We start from the raw sequence: 19,110 nt of genomic DNA, 5'->3' as shown, positions 1-19,110 counted from the left end.
AAATTGGGATATAGGAGCAGCGTTCAAAGCGAGGCCATGAGCGTGGAATGATGACTGTCTGCTTTCTCATTCGATTCTTCAAAGAACAAATTCTCAGCAGCTTCAGCAGGGAAACGGCGGAGGGCAATCAGAGGCTTGGATCATAGGCTAGAGGAGAAGGCTGATTCTTTATCGCTTAGTTGATTGGCGGGTTTAGCTCAGTTGGGAGAGCGTCAGACTGAAGTCAAACTTCGGGAATCGTAATCTGAAGGTCATGTGTTCGATCCACATAAACCGCAATCTTTTCTTTTTTTGCATTCTAATCCTTTTTCGCTTATGTACACAACACATATCAACAACATCCTTGCGATTTCATCAGGACCTTTTACTGTTTCAGTGAGAAGTCATAGCTTTTGGTGTGGTAGCTGTCTTCGCTTGCGTGTCGCAACATCGAGCTCATACCTGTTGTCGTGATGATGCCTCCTCTGCCACTGTGTCTCGTGCAGCTCGCATGCGAATGATGCCATTGTGCCGGAATATCCGTGTTCAGTAACTCTAAACTTAAGCATCTTGCAGCTTGATACGAGCTATCAAGGAGCCATTGAAGGCTGCGCGTTACACTACAGACGCATCGACATGAGTGCCACTAATATGTGCGTTTCAGCTGAGGGTTAGCACTAAAGCCCCAATATAGAGTTATCTGGAGTCTTTTCTTCATGCGACCTGACATTGGAACACAAGTGGTATATTGTGTTCCCTGACATGATTATAGTGTAACTCGAAGCTAGAGCTGTCACGGAAGCATACCCAGATCATTGAGTCCAGGTAGCCATCTGAAAGAATGGAATTGCCAGGATGAAGAGATGGGATAAGCCAAACCATCGGAAAAGGCGCCAACCGATGTAGCCGAAGCCAAATTGAAGCTTGACAAGCCACCCGCAGCTCGCCCTGCTGATCGATGCTTACCCCTCTAAAGATGGAGTCATGATGAATAGCTCTGTCTGGCATTGATCATTGAACCTCAATTGAGTTCAGCTGAGGATGGAAAAGAAGTTCCATAGACATCTCCAAGAAACAAAGTGAGACGGTTACCACCAATGCTCTCCCCAAGCTCAGCATCGATGGGCCTACCTTGTGATAAGTCCAGCGCGTCAGCTCCATCGATAGCTGAAAGCTCTTGGACCGTAAGGCTGATAAGCTGACAAGGTACCATGGCAATGTCGATAGGGCTTGAACTCTAACGCCAAGGCGTCGGAAAATACGATGCACCCATTAAGATGATGCAATTGATCAATGGAAAGAATACAGAAAGAGCTGCACATTGTGATGCAGATATTGCTCTGCCTAACCTTGAGCTGAACCAATTCCCAAGTCCCTGTAGTTACATGAAAGAAAGCAAGAAAATATGCTGTTCTCTCGGCGTATGACGGTCGCTCGCCAACTTGCTTAGAGGCCGTATCCGTTCTTCGGGTGTCCCTTTGCGCGGTCAGCCCTCAGGTCATTCCGATTGGCCTGGATATCTCCAGACTATGCACCCTCGATCTGAGCCGCTGCAACCATTGAACCTTGAGCTTGAGCTTGAGCCTTGGACAAATAGGAACGTGAGTTGCACGTGCGTTCCGGAGTCTTTCCAGCCTCCCAAACGGCGGAGCTCGCGTGTTGGCTCATTCCAGCTCCATTGCCATTCTGTTCTTGGTGTGTTATTGGAATTTGTGAAGAAGTAGTCACCTATATAAGCCAACAACCCCATGTTCCTTGGCAAGTTTCTACGAAAGACTAATCACTTATCGTTGACTATTACATCTGGACAACCTGAGTCAATATAATTTACAAACAGTTTCAAAATGAAGTCTTTCTTCCTTTTCACCACTGCCCTTCTCTCCTCGTCTGTCCTGGCGCAATCAACTTCCCAGGCTGGAGGACAAGGCGGCGGCGGCAGTGTCCTTCCCGAGTGTGCAGTAAGCCAAATTATACCACTACCCTCAAGGCTGAACTGACATCTTCAAACAGCAACCTTGTGCCCTGAAGGCCATCCAAGATAGCAAATGCGGCTCTGAGGATCCCGGTTGCGTCTGCAAAGCTCCGGGGTTCGCCGAATCCTACGTCAGCTGCGTCGGCACCAGCTGCCGCCCTCGTGATGCCGCTGGTAAGTGTTGAGAATCTTGTTGACACGATATGAGCATACGCTGATCGCAATAGCTGCGATTTCCGCTGGCATTCGACTCTGCCAAGCTGCTGGCGTCACTATCACCGCCGTCCCGAGCGCCACAGCTGAGTCCAAGGCTCCGGGACCAACATCCGTTGCACCCGTTGTTCCCGCCCCGCCTGTCGTAAGTATAGATACCTTATTAATACTTGATGAAGAAGCTGACCCATGTAGGTTCCTACTGCCCCTCCTGTCGTCACTCCAACTGCACCCGCGCCCATTCCCGCTACACCTGTTCCCACTGCTGGTGCCAACTCTCTCAGCACTGGAGTTGCGGCTATCGGAATGGCTTGGGCTTCCATGATGTTCTTGTTTGCTCTCATGTAAAAAGACCAATATTCACCAAGCAACGATGCTTTGCCAAAAAAGAAAAAAGGACCTAAGTATTGTGAAAAGCATATAGGATTGGATACGCAAAAGATGAATGGATTTATACGTACATACGCATAATAGTATTAGTATTTGTTCCTTAAATATGGCCGTTTTCAGGTTATTCGGACATAATCAAGTTTCACGCGACTAGAAGCACGATGATAGAGCTTGTCCTTGAAAGTAGCATGAGATTTAAGACTTTACACTCAGCAAACTACCACCTCCGCGAGCTTTAAGCCTTCAAACACCTTGAGAAAACGAATGCATCATGCTTTTTATTTGTTGTTATTCATTTTCCAGTTTCCGTTTGCCCTTTATTAAGGACATCTCGGTATCTATGACAACCACTGGCTGGCACTGTTGGAAACCAGGCATCCTCATACACACGACGCAAGCACAGACTTCTTGATGGCAATGATGACCCACAGCCTATGAGATGCAGGCTGTGATGTTACACAGCGTCAAGAGTGAGGCTGCAGTCACGTGCTTGCGTTGCACAAGCGGCTACTGGTCATATGAGAGTTCTGCTCTGTTTTGATCTCTCTGCTCTTCTTTTCTCTTCCTCACACCTCACCCTTCACTTTATCCCCATCACTGATATCACTTTCACCGCTGCTCATCTTGTATAACTTTCATCCTCGCCGCAGTCATGGCACACGCTGAAGAGGCAGTAGTCTCGCCAGCTCAGCCATCTTCGGCCCCAACTGCAAGCCTGGCGGCTGATCTTGAGGAGATGGTGTTGCCATCGAACGTCACTCAAGACCCGGCAGACAGAAAATCCATCCTACGCTACGTTCAACGCATTGAAGACGTCGTGGGCCAGAAGCCTTGGGAGTGGTTGGCCGGTTTCCAACCTACGCTTTAGAATCGCAAAATGTTCGGAGACCTAGCCAACCTACTCGAACGAGCCACCGAGGTTTGCGATGTGTCTGTCATCAAGGATCATCTACAGGAGGAAGTCCGCAGTGGCCAGCAGAATGTACTTCGTATAAGAGATATCAAGGCCACCAGGGAGTTCGTTAGTGCAATCAAGCCCGCAAGCTGCACTCGAAGTACTTCGAAGCCTGCTGCTCAGCGTCAAGATGAGCACGAGATTGGAGCAACGGATGACGACGATGAGGCCATGGCAGACGAGTATTTTCCCCGAGGAGGGCTCGAACACATCTTGGTTGCCATCAATTCTCAGAAGCTCTCAGATGCCGCTCGTGAGCACGAGGCCACTGCTGATAGTATCGTCGCCGTCACTCACAACGAAACCACCATCACACCGGGCGAGTCTAATTCACACGAAGAAGCTCCTGCAACACCTTCTCCAATGCCTAATCCAACAACTAACAAGCGAGACCGTTCTATCTCGGCGACGTCCGTCAATCCGCCCAACAAGCGTGTCTGCAACCAAGCGGCATCATATCTGCAACCTCTTCGGGCAGCCGCTCCTACACCTTTTATGATGGCTGACCAGCACAATGTAAGCTCTCATTCATTGCCCGTTATGAAGGCTTTACTAATAGGATGACAGTATGACGACCGCCCCCCGGGGATCAAGGCGACCGACGTCTTTCATCATCACCTGGAGATGCATGTGCAAGACTTGCGCAAGCAACACGAGCAACTCATCGGCGTCTTGGAGCTTCAACAGCACCACATAAACCATGAGCTGGAGATCCACCAGCCCTGCCTCGAGGCATATCGAGCCGCACAAGAATATTCCCTCCAAGCCGAGGCCAAAGTCGAAAGCCTTCGAAAGGACAACGAAACACTCAGCGACTGCCTCAAGAACCTCGCTGACTCGCAGAAACTCTGTATGCCATCCTCCGCTGAGAATTTCGAGGCCGTGCAGCAACACGTGCTGGCTCAGTTGGCCGCCAAAGCCAGCGCTCTCCAGGAAGCCGAGGCGGAACTTGGTGCGGCTCACTTGGCATGCCATCAGACAGAAGAGGCTGCGCGCCCTGCTTTGGAGTTCATGAACAGCGAGACGCCCCAGCTCGAGGAAAAGAAAGCAGCTGCTGACAGACTCGGCACGACTGTCAAATACACAGAGTTCCTTCAAATTTTGGTCAGAACTAGTCCTTCAGCCATTGCAACTCTTGACAAGGTACTCCATGAGAAGGGGTTGTCACTCGAAGAACTTCGTGCGGTGATTGAGCAGCATGATCAGCTCGCCCAGGTTGATGGTCAGCAGACAGATGTACCCATGGCCTGAGTGTTGAGTTACCAGGCGCATTCCGCACGAGCGACGAGCCAAACTCGATATCTGGCGAAGGGTTAAGGAAAAAGACGCTACTGGGATTGTGGCCTTCAGCAGACTCACGTTGTGCCACTTGTCGACAAGGATATGTTCATTTTCACACCAGTGGCACTGATCCGGAGCGTTGGGTTGTCGTCTCTTTGTGGTATGTTTGAGTTAATGTGTCTGCGTCCCATTGACAGATGAGATTTGAGAGGGAGGAACGTTTGATAGCCAGGATTCAGGACCAAGGTTGGCATATTGGTACCTGCTCAAGTTACTTTCGGCCGCAATGATAGTTAATCAGAAAGAAGCTGTAAGCTTTTGTACAAGCACCATAAAATACGAATATATTTACGCTAATACGGTACAATGCTCCCATGCCTCTCCAACTTCTCAATACGTTCGTCTCTATTCTGTACTCACTGGAACCAAGACGTGGCTTGTATCTAGAGCCGTGAAGATGGCGCTCTATTGGGATCCAACTCCTCCTTCGCCTTCTCCCTCAGTTCTCGTCTCAAGATCTTCCCGGACTGACAAAAGATTAGCGACATGCCGTAAAGCTTGTAGGGATCACTTACCGGGTTCTTAGGGATCATATCTACGAAAGAGACACCGCCCTTAAGACGCTTATACTTTGCAACCCTAGCCTCCATCCAATCAATGATCTGCTTTTCGGTGATTTGTGATCCAGGGACCTTGACGAGATACGCGCGGGGGACCTCATCGCCTTCATATGGAACGCCAACGACTGCAGCGTCTGCAATCTCAGGGTGGTCTAAGAGCACGGCTTCCAGTTCTGCTGGCGCAACCTGGTTGCCCTTGACTTTGATCAACTCCTTGATTCGATCGACGATATGGAAGATGGCTCCGGGTTCGAAGGACTCGACGAATGCGATGTCGCCCGTCTTCAACCACCTCGTGCCATTCTCATCAACGTGGATTGTTGAAGCTGTGGCACTGGGATTCTTCCAATAACCCTTCATCAGAGTAGGTCCCGTGACCCAAAGCTCACCTCGCTCACCGGGCTTCGTCACCGGAGTCTTGCCATCCAAATGCATGAGCCTTGCCGAGTAGTTCGGCGCCAATTCTCCGACCGCAGAAGGATCGCACACAACCCGAGGGTCCCAAGTCATACTGGTGCAGGTAACCTCTGTCATACCCCAACCTTGCTTGACGTTGACGCTTCCATCAGCCCACAGCCTCTCAACACTCGTGGCAACTTCTTTACTCAAAGGTGCAGCGCCAGATCCGAGGCGCTCGACACTGGTGATGTCGTATTTCTTGACAAGAGGATGCTTTGACAGGTAGACCAGAATGGGAGGGACACAGAGGAGGCTTGTGATGCGGAAGCGCTGGATGTGCTGTAGCATCTTCTCGAAGTCAAAGGCGGGCATGATGTATGCAGGGATGTTAAGATGGGGATAGATGGATATGAAATATGTTTGCGCGTATGCGTGATACATGGGGAGAAAGGCGAGGCCCTTGGTGCGCTTTTGAAGCTCGGGATCAGGCTCTAGGTCTGAGATAAGGACAACACCTAAGCCGTTGGCAACGTATGAGGTGTGAGTGATCTCAACGCCTTTTGGAACGCCCGTTGTGCCGCTGCTGTAGTTGAGGCAGCAACCTGCTGTCTCTGGATCTGCGGGTTCTGTCCATTCCCATTTCTTAGCCTGTGCTTGGTTATCGGCTACAAGATCAGTCCACATGCGAAGACCATCTTTCGTGATCGAGGCTGCAGTTGGTGTTGTTCCAACAGGCGGGAGCACAGACGGATCGATAACAAAGATGTTCTCCTTTGGAAGGCCGACCGTCTCAGCAGCCTCCAAAGCGGTAGGTAGTTGGTTCGCAACAACAAACATATGCGTGCTCTCAGAGTTTTTGAGTTGATACGCAAGCTCTCGTGGTGTGAATCCGGGATTGGCGCCAGTGAACATTGCACCGCTCATCAAGATACCGAGGAAGACGCATGGGAAGTAGATGTTGTTGGAGGAAAACATCAGCACTCTGTTTCCTGGCTTTAGACCGGCTTTCATGAGACCAAGGGCGACTTGTTTGGAGAGAAGTCGGAATTGCTCCTTTGTGAGAAAGTGCGTGTCTGGACGATCTGCATCGATGAGGATGGGCTTATCGCCCTCTTCCATGGGCTCAGAGGCTGAACCAAAGACCCATTGCTGCAGGGAGCATTTTGGGATGGGCTTAGACCATCGTGAATGAAGAGCCATATTGAACAGAGATATCAGACAAACTTGAGAACAATGGAAACAGATTTCACAATCATTCAAGAGAGGTCAGGCATGGAAAGAGGAGAATAACAGATCAATTACGGGCTATTTAACACGTTTTCCCGGCCTACAGCAAGCTGAACAGCAAATCTGGGGTAGACCAAGCTGTTTCGACCACCAAATGATGAATTCCCATGGCAAATCCGTGTGGGGTAGCAACCAATCTTTCCTCCTTTGGGCACTGCAACCCCGCGTTTCGACCCTCGGCTCGCTTGCGACGATCGAGCATTCGAGGGAAAAAAGCCGAGGCACGATCTGGTGGACGGATTGAGAGATAGCTTGGATTTTGGAAAACGGCTGCGGGTTCCTTGATCCGAAAAAGGTGGGGGAGGTTGAGTGAGGAGGGTTAGGTTTGCGAGATGCGATGGAAGTGAGGGTTTGGCGATTCGGTCAATCTTTGGGTTTCGGCGTTTTCCAATTGATGTAACATGCTAGAAAGTCAATCTGAAGGATTTGGTTCTGAGTGGTTGGACAACAAGGTTCACGGCTCAGAGTGGTAATGGATTGAAGAGTGTGTATCACGCTGACTAAGGCTTGATCAAGGATTAAAATAAAGACCAGTGACATGTAATACAAGCAATCTCACTCTTGTCAAACGCTCATCCTTCCGAACAACGGCCGTCACCGCGATTTGGGAGCTATCCGTGCGTCCTCATTCACCCAAGATCTTCTGCCTCGGCTGCCAAGACTAAGTCGCGAAACGAAAGTCGAGTCTGCATATAAATCAGTAAATTGTATCATTTCCATCCGCAGCCGAACGGAAGCTCACCGCTTATTGCCCTTATCGGTCGTGGTAGTCCTGTAATGATGCTGCTCCTCTGGGGTCATGGCGTCCCATTTCTTGGCCTTCTGGTTGTTTCTCCACCGATAGTAAAAGAAGGTTCCGGGATATTGAATGAGCTGTCAAGATGTCAGTCTGGCTTCATCGTTTACAAAGGCGATGAGTGATACTCACACACATCCATACACAAATGACGAGTAGACCTGTATTGGCTTTGAAGTATCGTGGCGAGTCGCTTGGTTGATAGACTATGATACGTCAGTGACTTAGCTCACGCGGTGTCATGGGGACTCACTGTTTGCTCCGATCATTCCACTGACTTGAACCCACATATTGTAAAGTCTATACATTGTCAGACACGATACCTTGTAGCAATGCGAGTACTTACGATGCTGAGACTGTTCTGTTCTGTACCGATCCTGCATTTCTGCTCGTCCACGCGACTTGAATGGGATGGGTGCTAGGAACTGTCAGAGAAGCGCACTCCGTTGAGAGGAAAGATACTCACTATGGAAAAGACAGAAGTACGGTCGAGATGGCAAAGTAAGCCCAAGGCCCGATCGGGTCAGGCAACGCAATGAGTGCCACGAAGCATGGGAGCAACCAAGCATCCTCCGCCATTGAGACAAAGCTTCGGTTGTTGACGAGTTCACTGAACGCTGTGATCGCAAGCATTGTGATGCAAGAGCCAACGATATATGGAATGGACAAAAGGTTGGACTCGATGACGTTGAAACCCAGTCCACGGAAGGATAACGTAAGATATTGGTTGACCGGGTACTTGGGGAGGCCGAAGAGAAGGCCTAGAGCGTAGAGAGGCCACATATCGTAGTCTTTGGTGCATTCCCAGATTTGACGGACGGTCAGACCTTGTCGGTTGTACATGCCTCCCTTCTGGGGATCATCGCGAATAACTGCGCGTCGTCAGCACCCAGTCCGCCACTGATTGGTAAACTACTTACCAGAATTGACGATGATCTTCTGTTCATGTTCGGTGAAGTAACCCTTCGGATTCCACCAGCTCTTTGTTCTAGCGGGTGATTGAGGCATCAGGAAGAAGGATGCGACACCGATCAGGACTGCGACTTCGTTAGCAGAGCGACTTTCGCGAACGATATCAACGTACAGGTGAAGGCTCCTTCGATGAGGAAGAGCCATCTCCAACCTTCGTATCCAAGCATTCCACGCATTGAGAGCATACCAACAGCTGCAAAACCAACTCCGATATCGACTGTGACCTGTCAGCTTGCATTTCCTAGCAGCCAATCTGTTACCTGCCGAGTTGCGAAGACATCCAGAACCAAGCTAGTCGTATTGGGAGCTGCGGGAGTCAGTAAGCCTTCTCGTGTTTCCCATCGAATTTAGACATACTCTTGTGCCAGTGTACCAGTAGCTGAGGTAAAGAATCGTGTCGCTGTCCTTTGTTAGGTTTGTTTCAGGGCAATATGGCGAGGAGACCTACGGGATGAAGCCGCCTTGGAATGTTGCACTAGAAGTATTAGCAAGAGCTCAGGTCGTTTGTTCTCAGAAGACTCACATGAGATATCTTGTAGCAAGGAATGATGCACGGCCCTTCAAAAAGAACTGCATCGCCGAGATAAGGCTGAAGATACAAAGCTGGATAGGAATCCACATATCTGGACCAATTCTACAGCAAGTTTAGTATGAAGACAAACGAGAGGTTTTCAATGGGCTTACCGCTTTGAGATCAGCTGCGAGGGCAACTCAGCAACAAGGAAGCCAACTCGAGAGATGGTTTGTCCAATATTCTGCCTCCGTCAGCGTTACGTCTCCCATCTGTTGAAGGAACTCACGTAGTCGGCGTGTGTAATGCCCAAATCATCAAGCATGTTGTCCGACACTGCGTTCTGGATGTTATTCCTATCAATGTTCAATGCTGCAAACATGATACACATCCAAACCTACAAAGGTCAGTCTCCGATACCACTACAGAACTGGGTTTGCTCCTACCATGATCTTCCAGTCGACCTTGTGGCGAACAGCATTCTCTTCACGCCATGTCCAGCGGAAGTTGGGATCAAAAGCCGACCAATTCTCCCACTGCGGGTGGATATACAGTTCTTTATATCGTTCGATGTCGGGAGAGTCCCAGATACTCGGCTGCGTCGCGACCTTTCTTCGAGTCAGTCTCCGTCTCCATAAAGGTTTATCGCTCTCGTCCCTACCGCATCGAGATCGTAGGTGTCGTTCCTTCGAGGCTTTCTTATTCGCAGAAATCGTAGGATCGCATCTCCCATCGCCGCTTCCATGCGCTGCCCCTGCTGAGCAGCCAGGGCCGGTGCGGTCGGAGGCACTGAGTCGCTTGGATATCCATCGTTTTCCGCTTTGCTTTTCCCTTTGAGACTTCCGTTGTCAGAAGGAGAGTCTGATACTCCCGACGACGGGACGACGGCAGGTTGATGATGCGACATAGTGCAATCGTTTCCTTGACCGAATCTTGATATGATACAGCACGCACGAACACTACAAACCGCGAGAAAGCGGTCACATCACTGCTACTTAAACAATTTCCAACTCTTAATGTAACCCTGCGAGATATGAGCCCCAAATAATAAATTGGGGGTCAGCCATTGCGAGATCAACGTGCACCGTCGCTTCGATACCCAAGTGGTTCTATGCAAGTAATATCAATGCAAAAACTGCCTATACTAGTCAATAGGAGACATGCTTCCGACAAAAAATGGTCGATCTTCCGAGGAAATGCAGAAATTTTGAAGAATCGTTACATCAGGGCCCATCGCCACTGACTTTGTTGCTTGCGACATCGATTGGCAATATGCGGATCCAATGTCGTGATCGTTTCAAAAATGTCATCACGACAACTATGGGGCGAGCCTTGGCTTAAGCTTAGAAACAAGTTTATACATAATGTCCTAATGTTTAAATATAACTACATACAGAAAATCCACGATGAGTTTATTGATTACTCAATCTCTAAGTCTACGACAATTTGTTTGCCTACATTGCTCTTCTGCAGAGTAAGTTAACGAACAGGCCAATGGAACACGACCCAAGATTCACCGTCGGCCAACATTTATAGAGTATGAAAACAGTATCTTTCGGGTTTAAAGTTTGCCAATTTATCGGTAAACCCTAGTGCGGACAAAGAAAGATAGGCTGGACTGGATAAAGCCCAGTGATGTCTTTATCACGGAGTACCGTATCATAGACGACCCGGACCCATGGCCTATTCTTTCGGATGATCGTTAAATATCTGAGGCATTTCCATCATCTACATATTACTTTTGGTTGTTCTTGCTACCCTCGCTCTCTTGCTTGTTCCATCCCGGAATCAGTTCATTGTCCGCCTCCCCCTCATCGTCACTCGCATCCCTGTTCTTCAACACTCTCCTCGCCGCTCGTCGTCCTACTACCGGAAGCTTCTGAAGACCAAGATCCTTTGCCGACTGCGGCAGTAGTTTGGGATCGAGAAGCCCTGCTTGGACTAACACGCTGGCCTGATCCCAGTAGACATGCTCCTGGTACAGTCTTCCACCTCTGACTGCAACGATGCTCACCATGAGAATCTCAATCTTCTTGTTCGTAGGTGGAACTCCTGGGAGCATCCACTGGACTTGCTCGGTATGTTTGAACTGAACGTGCATTTCGTCGACAACGCGATCAACTCCGATAGTACGTGATAATAATGTGATCTTGAGTGAGGGCGGAGTTGTGAATGATTCGGAGTAGAAGCGCTTCAGCTCAGCTGCGCCAGTTGCACCGGTTAGAGTTGGCATGTAAGTGACGTGAGGGGTCTTGTGCGTGGTGAAAGTCGATAATGCTTTGCCGAGGTTCTTAGAAAAGAATTTACCTACTGAAAGTCAGTTTTATTCAAGAATCCCCCATTGTGAGGCGACAGAGACTTACTCTGCAAGTTATGCTCGAGAACAAGCTCTAGATCCGGGTTGATGCCAAACACCTTCCTAGCCGCAGCCAAACTTCGACTCCAAGCCAGCTCCGCCGAAACAGCATCATACTCATCCAGATCATGCTCGGCAAAGCCAGGCTCAGCTTCATATGTGTAACTAGGATACGCGAGGTCAAGCTTTCCGCCAGTGCCCATGCCGCTCTGGATCTTGGTGCGTCTCACGCGTTTCTTGCCTTGGATACCCACCATTTGAGATTGCTTGACAACACCGACTTCTTCGCCTGCTGCTAGATGAACAAGGGCGCTAATACTGCTGGGGAATTTTCCATTGGTGTCAGGAATGCGGGTTGGGTAGTAGGCGATGAGAAGGCCGAGCTTGAATTCAGGGTTGTTGTCGAGAATGTGAAAGTGCTCGAGACAAATAGCTGCTGCGTCATCGTAGGCTACTCCCGGTCAACACTCCTGCTATCTTCTTTCTTCCTAGTAATATGTTCACTTACCGACGATTCCAAACTTTTCACAGGGACCCAAGTTTTCCCTGCTCAACGACTTGATCTTCTTCAGATATCCATCACCGCAGCTCTCCATTGAGATATACTCTACATCAAACCCCTCATCTCTCCACTCCGCTAGAGTGACCTCGTCAAAATCGTCATTTTCACCGGTTATGTAAAGTTTTGGTGGATTGCGTGGGAAATCGCCCGAGAGAAAGTTCTGGTCTCTGTGATTGGTCCTGTTGTCTGAGATGATCTGGACGTTGCGCCCCTCAGCCTCTGGGACGGCGGATTTGATGAGATTTGGAATGTTGATGTTCATATTGGGAATTCTTTGATATTATAATTGACAAATTTTGAGAGTTCAGAGGATGCGAATAACCTGATGTATTCTTGTCCACTTCCAACTTCCAAGTTTCAGATCAAACAGTTGACCCTGTTTGAGCGTGATGATGATGTCAGAACAGTGCGTGTTGCGGCTGACTCATCCGATGCTGCGTCTTGATTTGGCCATGTTGAAATCTTAGCTACCCTGCAGTTCCTCATCTTTCGCTGTTCTTCGAACATTCGAACATCGATAAGAATGTTACGGGCAATAAATCAGCCAAGGGCTGTCAATTAAGCTTCTTACTTTGATGTACTAAGTTGCCATTTTGGGAGCTAAGCACGACTACAAGCAATTCATCCTTCGGTCATGCTAAGCATCCTCCCTTGCCTGATGATCGATGGCAAATATGAAGCGGTGTGTTTGCGACATTGAATTTGGATCCTCCGCTTTGTTTATCTCCAAACACTTGATCATATGGCTATAGTGAAGTAGTCAGCCGCTTATTTATAATCCATCTAGCTTTGTGTTGACAAAAAGTCAGACAGCGTCAGCACGATCCGGATAAAACCACCAGTGCTTACACAAGCCTCAAAGCAACATATGCACCCTAGGGATGTATACGTGAGACGTCCTAATATCATTATCAAGAAGCTGCACTACTGCATCAACCTTAGCTGACCGCCACTTAGCTATCCTCCGGGATTCCAGCCTTAACAATTATGCATAAAAGCTTTGTCCAGATAGCATTCAGGTGATTGTCACAAAAACGAAGCTATTTATGAGGGAAGTGATCGAGTCAAGAGTCGTGCTTAGCAACCAGTGTCTAAATAACGTTGGTGGTGATCAGATTTTCATGCATTGCTTATCTTCTGACTGGCGAATGCGGTGGTTAGTGCGAGTGCGAGTGCGACGCTGGAAAACACGTAATACATCGATGCAGCCGGATTACATGGTGTGATGCCCAAGAAAATATTGACAGATTACTTTCAGACTACTTAAGATGCTCTGTAAACCTCGCAAGCTTGGAGATGACGCTAAGAAATTGTTGAGAGGTTCTGAGTAACCATTGCGGACACCAGAATGAATCCTCGAGAGCCAGTGTCAGTATAACTAACAAAGCAAGAAGATCAAGGCTACTGACTGTAACAGACACGAGAAGGACACTAAACCTCCAGTCAATGCTTCTATGAAGGCCGGAAATAAGGAGAAACCGGATGCGCCGGCGAATCTCGAGGCAGGTGTACATCAAGATGAGACTGTTGAGGGGGAATCGGTACACGGAGAAGATATCTACCTTCATGGATTACCCTTGGTACTGATGACACTTTCACTGATGGTCGGTGTATTGATGATTGCTCTGGATAATAGCATCATTGGTAAGAAATTCACCTCTGTATTCTTGGACTTCTGCTGACTGGCTGAAGCTACTGCTATACCAAAGATTACGAGCAAATTCGACAGTCTCGGTGACGTTGGTAAGTTACACCCATCTATTCGAGCAAGCTTTTCCACTGATAGTCTTTCGGCAGCCTGGTATGCATCGGCCTATCTCCTCACCCAAATGTCCTTCCAACCTACCTTCGGCAAGATATATACCTTCTTCAATCTCAAATGGGTATACCTGATCTCGTCCATAATCTTCGAAGGGGGCTCTATTCTTTGCGCTGCAGCACCGAGTTCAGCAGCCTTCATTATCGGTAGAGCCATTGCTGGAATCGGTGCAGCGGGTATCTTCTGCGGCGCCATGATCATCATTTCCAAGATTGTGGAGATGAGAAAAAGACCGTTGCTGTTGGCCATAATATCCAGTATGTATGGTATTGCTTCAGTCATTGGCCCTTCACTTGGTGGTGTCTTCACTCATTCTAAACAACTCACTTGGAGATTCTGTTTCTGGATCAACTTGCGTGAGTTTCCTCTCCAACACATCCATCTCTGTGCTCATTAATGGCGAAGCTCTGGGTGCCGTAATGGCTCTTATAATCTGTTTTTACTATCCTCTCTCACTCGGTGAAGCTCCAGATAGCGACCATAGTCTCAAGGAAAAGATACTTGGCCTCGGCCTCAAAAGCGCATTGATTCTTGCAGGAGCTCTGGTATGCCTCTTCCTTGCTCTTCAATGGGGAGGCACCAAACATCCTTGGTCCGATTCACGTGTATGGGGCTGTTTGGTTGGCTTTGGTCTTCTTCTGACACTGTTCGTGTTCATTCAAATACGACAAGGAGAAGCGTAAGTCCCCTCTCATCTCAGGCACCTTCTTATCTGACGTCTTCGTCTCTGACTTATATAGCGCCTTGATTCGCCCTCGCATCATCTCACAGAGATCCGTCTTCCTAGGATGTCTGTTCTCTGCGTTGTATCAGGGAGCTATGACCACGCAGAGTTACCATCTGCCGTTCTATTTCCAGGCTGTCAAAGGAGTGGACCCCCAAACATCCGGTGTTGACATTCTTCCTCACGGGGTTACCGTCACGATAGCTACTCTTATTACCGGCTCTATTATCACTTGGCTAGGATACTACGTACCGTTCATGTGGGCCGGCTCAGCCATTTTCACAACTGGTGCAGGTCTGCTGTACACGATCTCGCAAAACACCCCAACAGCGCGATGGTTCGGCTATGAAGTTCTAGCTGGGGCTGGCTTTGGTATAGCGATCCAAATCCCAATCTTCGCTGTACAAGTCGTATTAAGTGCAGGTGACATTCCCCTGGGAACAGTGCTGATCATCCTATCCCAAGCCCTGGGAGGTTCAGTGGGTCTGTCCATCTCCCAAAACGTCTTCCAGAACTCTCTCCGCCAAAGGCTAAAGACAATAGCCGACATTGACATACAAGCCGTTATCGCAGCGGGCGGGACTGATTTGGAACATGTCGTGTCGGCTGACTCTCTCGCCTACGTCAGAGATGCGTTTAGGTATGGCATCTCAAATGCCTTCCTTGTATCGACGGCACTTGGCGGCATCGCTTTTTTGGCAAGTATCGGAATGGAGCGAAGAAAGATCAAGTCAAAGAAGGAAGGAGGTGAATAAAGGACCTCGTGGTCGACCCTTGAAGGCGATGAAGAGGGTGTATAGCGACGGCTATATAGCCGAGCGGGGAAGGATAGCATGAGGTCGATATCAACTATGATGCATAGATAGCACGCATCTCGAGCCTATCTTGATAGAATCACATGTTTATTCGGCATTTCAATTGAGAGAATAGCATGTTTCGTTTCTTTCACCGTTTTCGGTAGAGAATTAATTCAGCTGATCTTCATCTCCCCCTGTTGCATCGTTCGGATGACATACCCTTTTTGCTATATCAACTCCGTAGAGCGACATTTTCGCGGACATGATTGGACAATTAACAACTAAAATCAAGGTTTCGTTCGAAATTCCATGCGCTCTTCACGGCACATTCACACATGACCTTTTAATTCGGAGATAGTGTACGAATTGGATGCTAGATTCGGTGCGATAAGGTTGATCATGTTATACTGGCTACTAGTTGACTTGTATAGTATAAGATCGCAAGGCCTTTCGATGTTTCAACCTTCTGTAGTCAAGACTCAATTGATACGAAAATGACTCTCGCTAAGGTTGCTTTCACCCTAGCCAACTTGGTGGCCGTGGGTTCAGCCGCGAAGAATGTCGCCGATGGGTTTGTTGCTGCACCATACTATCCCGCTCCTTATGGAGGATGGGATGAAACATGGGCAGATAGCTATGCCAGAGCCAAGAAGATGGTCGACTCTATGACGTTGGCTGAAAAGACCAACATCACAGCTGGTACTGGTCTCTTCATGGGTAAGAATCATCGCTAGAGAAACGGAACCCTGCTAACAGCTACTAGGGTACGATTCTTTGTCTCTCACATGACTACGCATACTGACATGACAGACCTTGCAATGGTAACACCGGATCAGCTCATCGCGTTGGCTTCCCTCAGCTCTGTCTCAACGACGCTGCCAATGGCGTTCGACTAGCCGACAACGTAACTGCTTTCCCAGATGGCATCACAGCCGGTGCAACCTTTGACAAGAAGCTCATGTATGAACGCGGTGTAGCAATCGGAAAGGAAGCACGCGGTAAGGGCGTCAACGTCTGGCTTGGTCCGTCCGTTGGTCCTATCGGGCGTAAGCCAAAGGGCGGACGCAACTGGGAAGGCTTTGGAGCAGACCCATCGCTACAAGGTATTGGCGCACGAGAGACTATCAAAGGTGTCCAGGAGCAGGGAGTCATTGCTACGGTCAAGCATCTTATTGGAAATGAGCAGGAGATGTATCGACGACAAACTACTGATCTTGTATCTCCTGCATACTCGGCAAACATTGGTGAGAGCGTTCGTCGTTCCTGATATTACGTGGTTAACCATCATAGATGATCGAACTATGCATGAGTTGTATCTCTGGCCTTTTGCGGAGGCAGTGAAAGTCGGAGTAGGAGCGACAATGACAGCTTACAACCGAGTTGGTCTATCTACCGCTTCTCGCTCACCATGGCTAACATGCGTAGGTCAACGGCACTATATCCAGCGAGCACTCATATCTCATCAACGCCTTGTTGAAAGAGGAGCTGGGCTTCCAAGGCTTCGTCATGACAGACTGGCTCTCTCAGATCACTGGCGTGCAATCAGCCATTGCGGGAATGGACATGAGCATGCCTGGTGATACTATCATCCCTCTCTTTGGCAATTCTCTATGGATGTACGAGCTAACCCGCTCGGCACTCAATGGCTCGGTTCCCATGTCGAGACTGAACGATATGGCGACTCGCATCGTGGCAACCTGGTATCAGTTCGAACAAGACAAGGACTTTCCCTCTGTCAACTTTGACACCAACACATACGACAGAGTCGGTCCTCTGTATCCAGCAGCATGGCCTAACTCGCCCTCGGGAGTCGTCAACCAGTTTGTTCAAGTCCAGGACGATCATGATGAGATCGCCCGACAGATCGCCCAAGACGCCATCACTCTCCTCAAGAACGACGAAAAACTACTTCCACTAAGCACCAAGAGCTCACTCAAGGTCTTTGGCACTGGTGCACAAACCAACCCCGATGGCGCCAATGCTTGCGTCGATCGAAGCTGCAACAAAGGCACGCTAGGTCAAGGTTGGGGATCGGGTACAGTCGACTACATGTATCTCGACGATCCCATCGGCGCTATCAAGAAGGAGGCCGCGGACGTGACATTCTACAACACTGACAAGTTTCCATCTGTTCCGAGCCCTTCCGACGACGATGTCGCCATTGTTTTCGTCACTTCTGATGCGGGTGAAAATCAGTACACGGTTGAGGGTAACAACGGTGATCGGAATGCGGACAAATTGAACGTTTGGCATAACGGCGATGCACTTATCAAAGCTACCGCCGCCAAGTACAAGAATGTTGTGGTCGTCATTCACACTGTCGGGCCTGTCCTCGTCGACCAATGGATTGACCTTCCATCGGTCAAGTCAGTCCTGATCGCTCATCTTCCAGGACAAGAGGCTGGAAAGTCTCTGACCAACATCTTGTTTGGCGATGCGTCGCCTTGCGGCCACTTACCCTATTCCATTACTAAGAAGGAGGACGATATGCCTGAGAGTGTCACCAAGCTCATCGACTCGGGCTTCATCGATGCGCCGCAAGATACTTACAGTGAAGGACTGTTCATCGACTATCGCTGGCTCAACAAGGAAAATATTCAACCTCGGTATGCGTTTGGCCATGGACTGAGCTACACCAACTTCACGTACACGAATGCGACCATCAAGAGAGGCATCCAGCTAAGCCAGTATCCTCCCAAGCGACCCGCAAAAGGAAAGGTTCTGGATTATTCGCAAGACATTCCAGACTACAAAGAAGCGGTTAAACCCAGCAGCTTTAAAACCATCTGGCGCTACCTATACTCTTGGCTCTCCGAATCCGACGCAAAGTCCGCGGCCGCCAAAGCCGAGACGTCGAAATACCCTTACCCAGACGGCTACTCCACCGCGCAGAAGACGGCTCTCCCCAAGGCGGGCGGTGTTTCAGGCGGCAACCCTGCTCTCTGGGACGAAGCTTATACTCTGTCGGTGGTGGTGACTAACGCAGGTTCCAAATTCTCCGGCAAAGCTTCTGTGCAGGCCTACGTCCAATTTCCGAGCGTTGCCGGATACGAGACTCCCGTCATCCAGCTGCGCGACTTTGAGAAGACCAAGGTTTTGGAGCCTGGCTCGAGTGAGACGGTGCAATTGACCTTGACCAGGAAGGACTTGAGCGTCTGGGATGTCGAGGCTCAGGACTGGCTTGTCCTTGATGGGGAGTTTAAGATTTGGCTGGGGTCTGCGAGCGATAAGTTGGACGCTGTCTGCTTCACTGACGATTTGGGCTGCGAGCACGACGTCAAGGGACCAGTATCATACGATTAGTCAATCTGAGGGAGAACCGAGGTTGCAGCCGGGGATTGATTAGCTCTGATCTGTCAAAAACGCCATGGGCGATCTTCATCTTTTGACCAGGCTGTGCTGCAACTGAATAGGGGATTGATTGCTTTACGAATTGACCAATAGCAAATGTTCCTCTGGCTGGAATTATGAATTGTG

At 49.2% G+C, this 19,110-nt stretch overlaps 7 protein-coding genes, besides 1 other annotated feature; 4 read left to right on the top strand and 3 right to left on the bottom strand.

Moving 5' to 3' along the window:
• The first annotated feature begins 186 nt into the window (after nt 1-186).
• Nucleotides 187-278, top strand: a tRNA (tRNA-Phe).
• A 1,545-nt stretch (nt 279-1,823) lies between these two features.
• On the top strand, nt 1,824-2,512 carry FFUJ_10524 (uncharacterized protein; the record flags this gene model as incomplete). XM_023569317.1 has 4 exons in its annotated part: nt 1,824-1,937; nt 1,990-2,125; nt 2,179-2,309; nt 2,360-2,512. 4 exons carry the CDS (start codon nt 1,824-1,826, stop codon nt 2,510-2,512), a joined length of 534 nt encoding a protein of 177 aa, XP_023436547.1.
• A 919-nt stretch (nt 2,513-3,431) lies between these two features.
• FFUJ_10523 (uncharacterized protein) lies at nt 3,432-4,760 on the top strand (the record flags this gene model as incomplete). XM_023569316.1 has 2 exons in its annotated part: nt 3,432-4,025; nt 4,077-4,760. The coding sequence occupies 2 exons, from the start codon at nt 3,432-3,434 to the stop codon at nt 4,758-4,760; spliced, it is 1,278 nt and encodes a 425-aa protein (XP_023436546.1).
• A 473-nt stretch (nt 4,761-5,233) lies between these two features.
• On the bottom strand, nt 5,234-7,009 carry FFUJ_10522 (related to 4-coumarate--CoA ligase; the record flags this gene model as incomplete). XM_023569315.1 has 2 exons in its annotated part: nt 5,234-5,317; nt 5,366-7,009. 2 exons carry the CDS (start codon nt 7,007-7,009, stop codon nt 5,234-5,236), a joined length of 1,728 nt encoding a protein of 575 aa, XP_023436545.1.
• A 748-nt stretch (nt 7,010-7,757) lies between these two features.
• Nucleotides 7,758-10,282, bottom strand: FFUJ_10521 (related to nicotinamide mononucleotide permease; the record flags this gene model as incomplete). XM_023569314.1 has 16 exons in its annotated part: nt 7,758-7,782; nt 7,839-7,969; nt 8,025-8,098; nt 8,146-8,192; nt 8,239-8,310; nt 8,359-8,764; nt 8,813-8,929; nt 8,977-9,081; nt 9,125-9,155; nt 9,222-9,264; nt 9,313-9,339; nt 9,388-9,498; nt 9,549-9,619; nt 9,665-9,772; nt 9,822-9,983; nt 10,037-10,282. 16 exons carry the CDS (start codon nt 10,280-10,282, stop codon nt 7,758-7,760), a joined length of 1,776 nt encoding a protein of 591 aa, XP_023436544.1.
• An 828-nt stretch (nt 10,283-11,110) lies between these two features.
• FFUJ_10520 (related to dienelactone hydrolase and related enzymes) lies at nt 11,111-12,555 on the bottom strand (the record flags this gene model as incomplete). XM_023569313.1 has 3 exons in its annotated part: nt 11,111-11,682; nt 11,739-12,182; nt 12,240-12,555. The coding sequence occupies 3 exons, from the start codon at nt 12,553-12,555 to the stop codon at nt 11,111-11,113; spliced, it is 1,332 nt and encodes a 443-aa protein (XP_023436543.1).
• Nucleotides 12,556-13,641: 1,086 nt separating this feature from the next.
• On the top strand, nt 13,642-15,591 carry FFUJ_10519 (related to aflatoxin efflux pump AFLT; the record flags this gene model as incomplete). XM_023569312.1 has 6 exons in its annotated part: nt 13,642-13,661; nt 13,711-13,937; nt 13,986-14,036; nt 14,091-14,468; nt 14,518-14,791; nt 14,853-15,591. The coding sequence occupies 6 exons, from the start codon at nt 13,642-13,644 to the stop codon at nt 15,589-15,591; spliced, it is 1,689 nt and encodes a 562-aa protein (XP_023436542.1).
• Nucleotides 15,592-16,127: 536 nt separating this feature from the next.
• On the top strand, nt 16,128-18,936 carry FFUJ_10518 (probable beta-glucosidase 1 precursor; the record flags this gene model as incomplete). XM_023569311.1 has 5 exons in its annotated part: nt 16,128-16,350; nt 16,397-16,409; nt 16,444-16,877; nt 16,924-17,012; nt 17,059-18,936. 5 exons carry the CDS (start codon nt 16,128-16,130, stop codon nt 18,934-18,936), a joined length of 2,637 nt encoding a protein of 878 aa, XP_023437209.1.
• Between the last annotated feature and the right edge of the window lie 174 nt (nt 18,937-19,110).

The sequence above is a fragment of the Fusarium fujikuroi genome, chromosome FFUJ_chr10 (genome assembly GCF_900079805.1).
Source record: "Fusarium fujikuroi IMI 58289 draft genome, chromosome FFUJ_chr10".
NCBI lineage: Eukaryota > Fungi > Ascomycota > Sordariomycetes > Hypocreales > Nectriaceae > Fusarium > Fusarium fujikuroi.
Note: the sequence above shows the minus strand (reverse complement) of the source record. Positions and strands in the feature narration are given on the sequence as shown.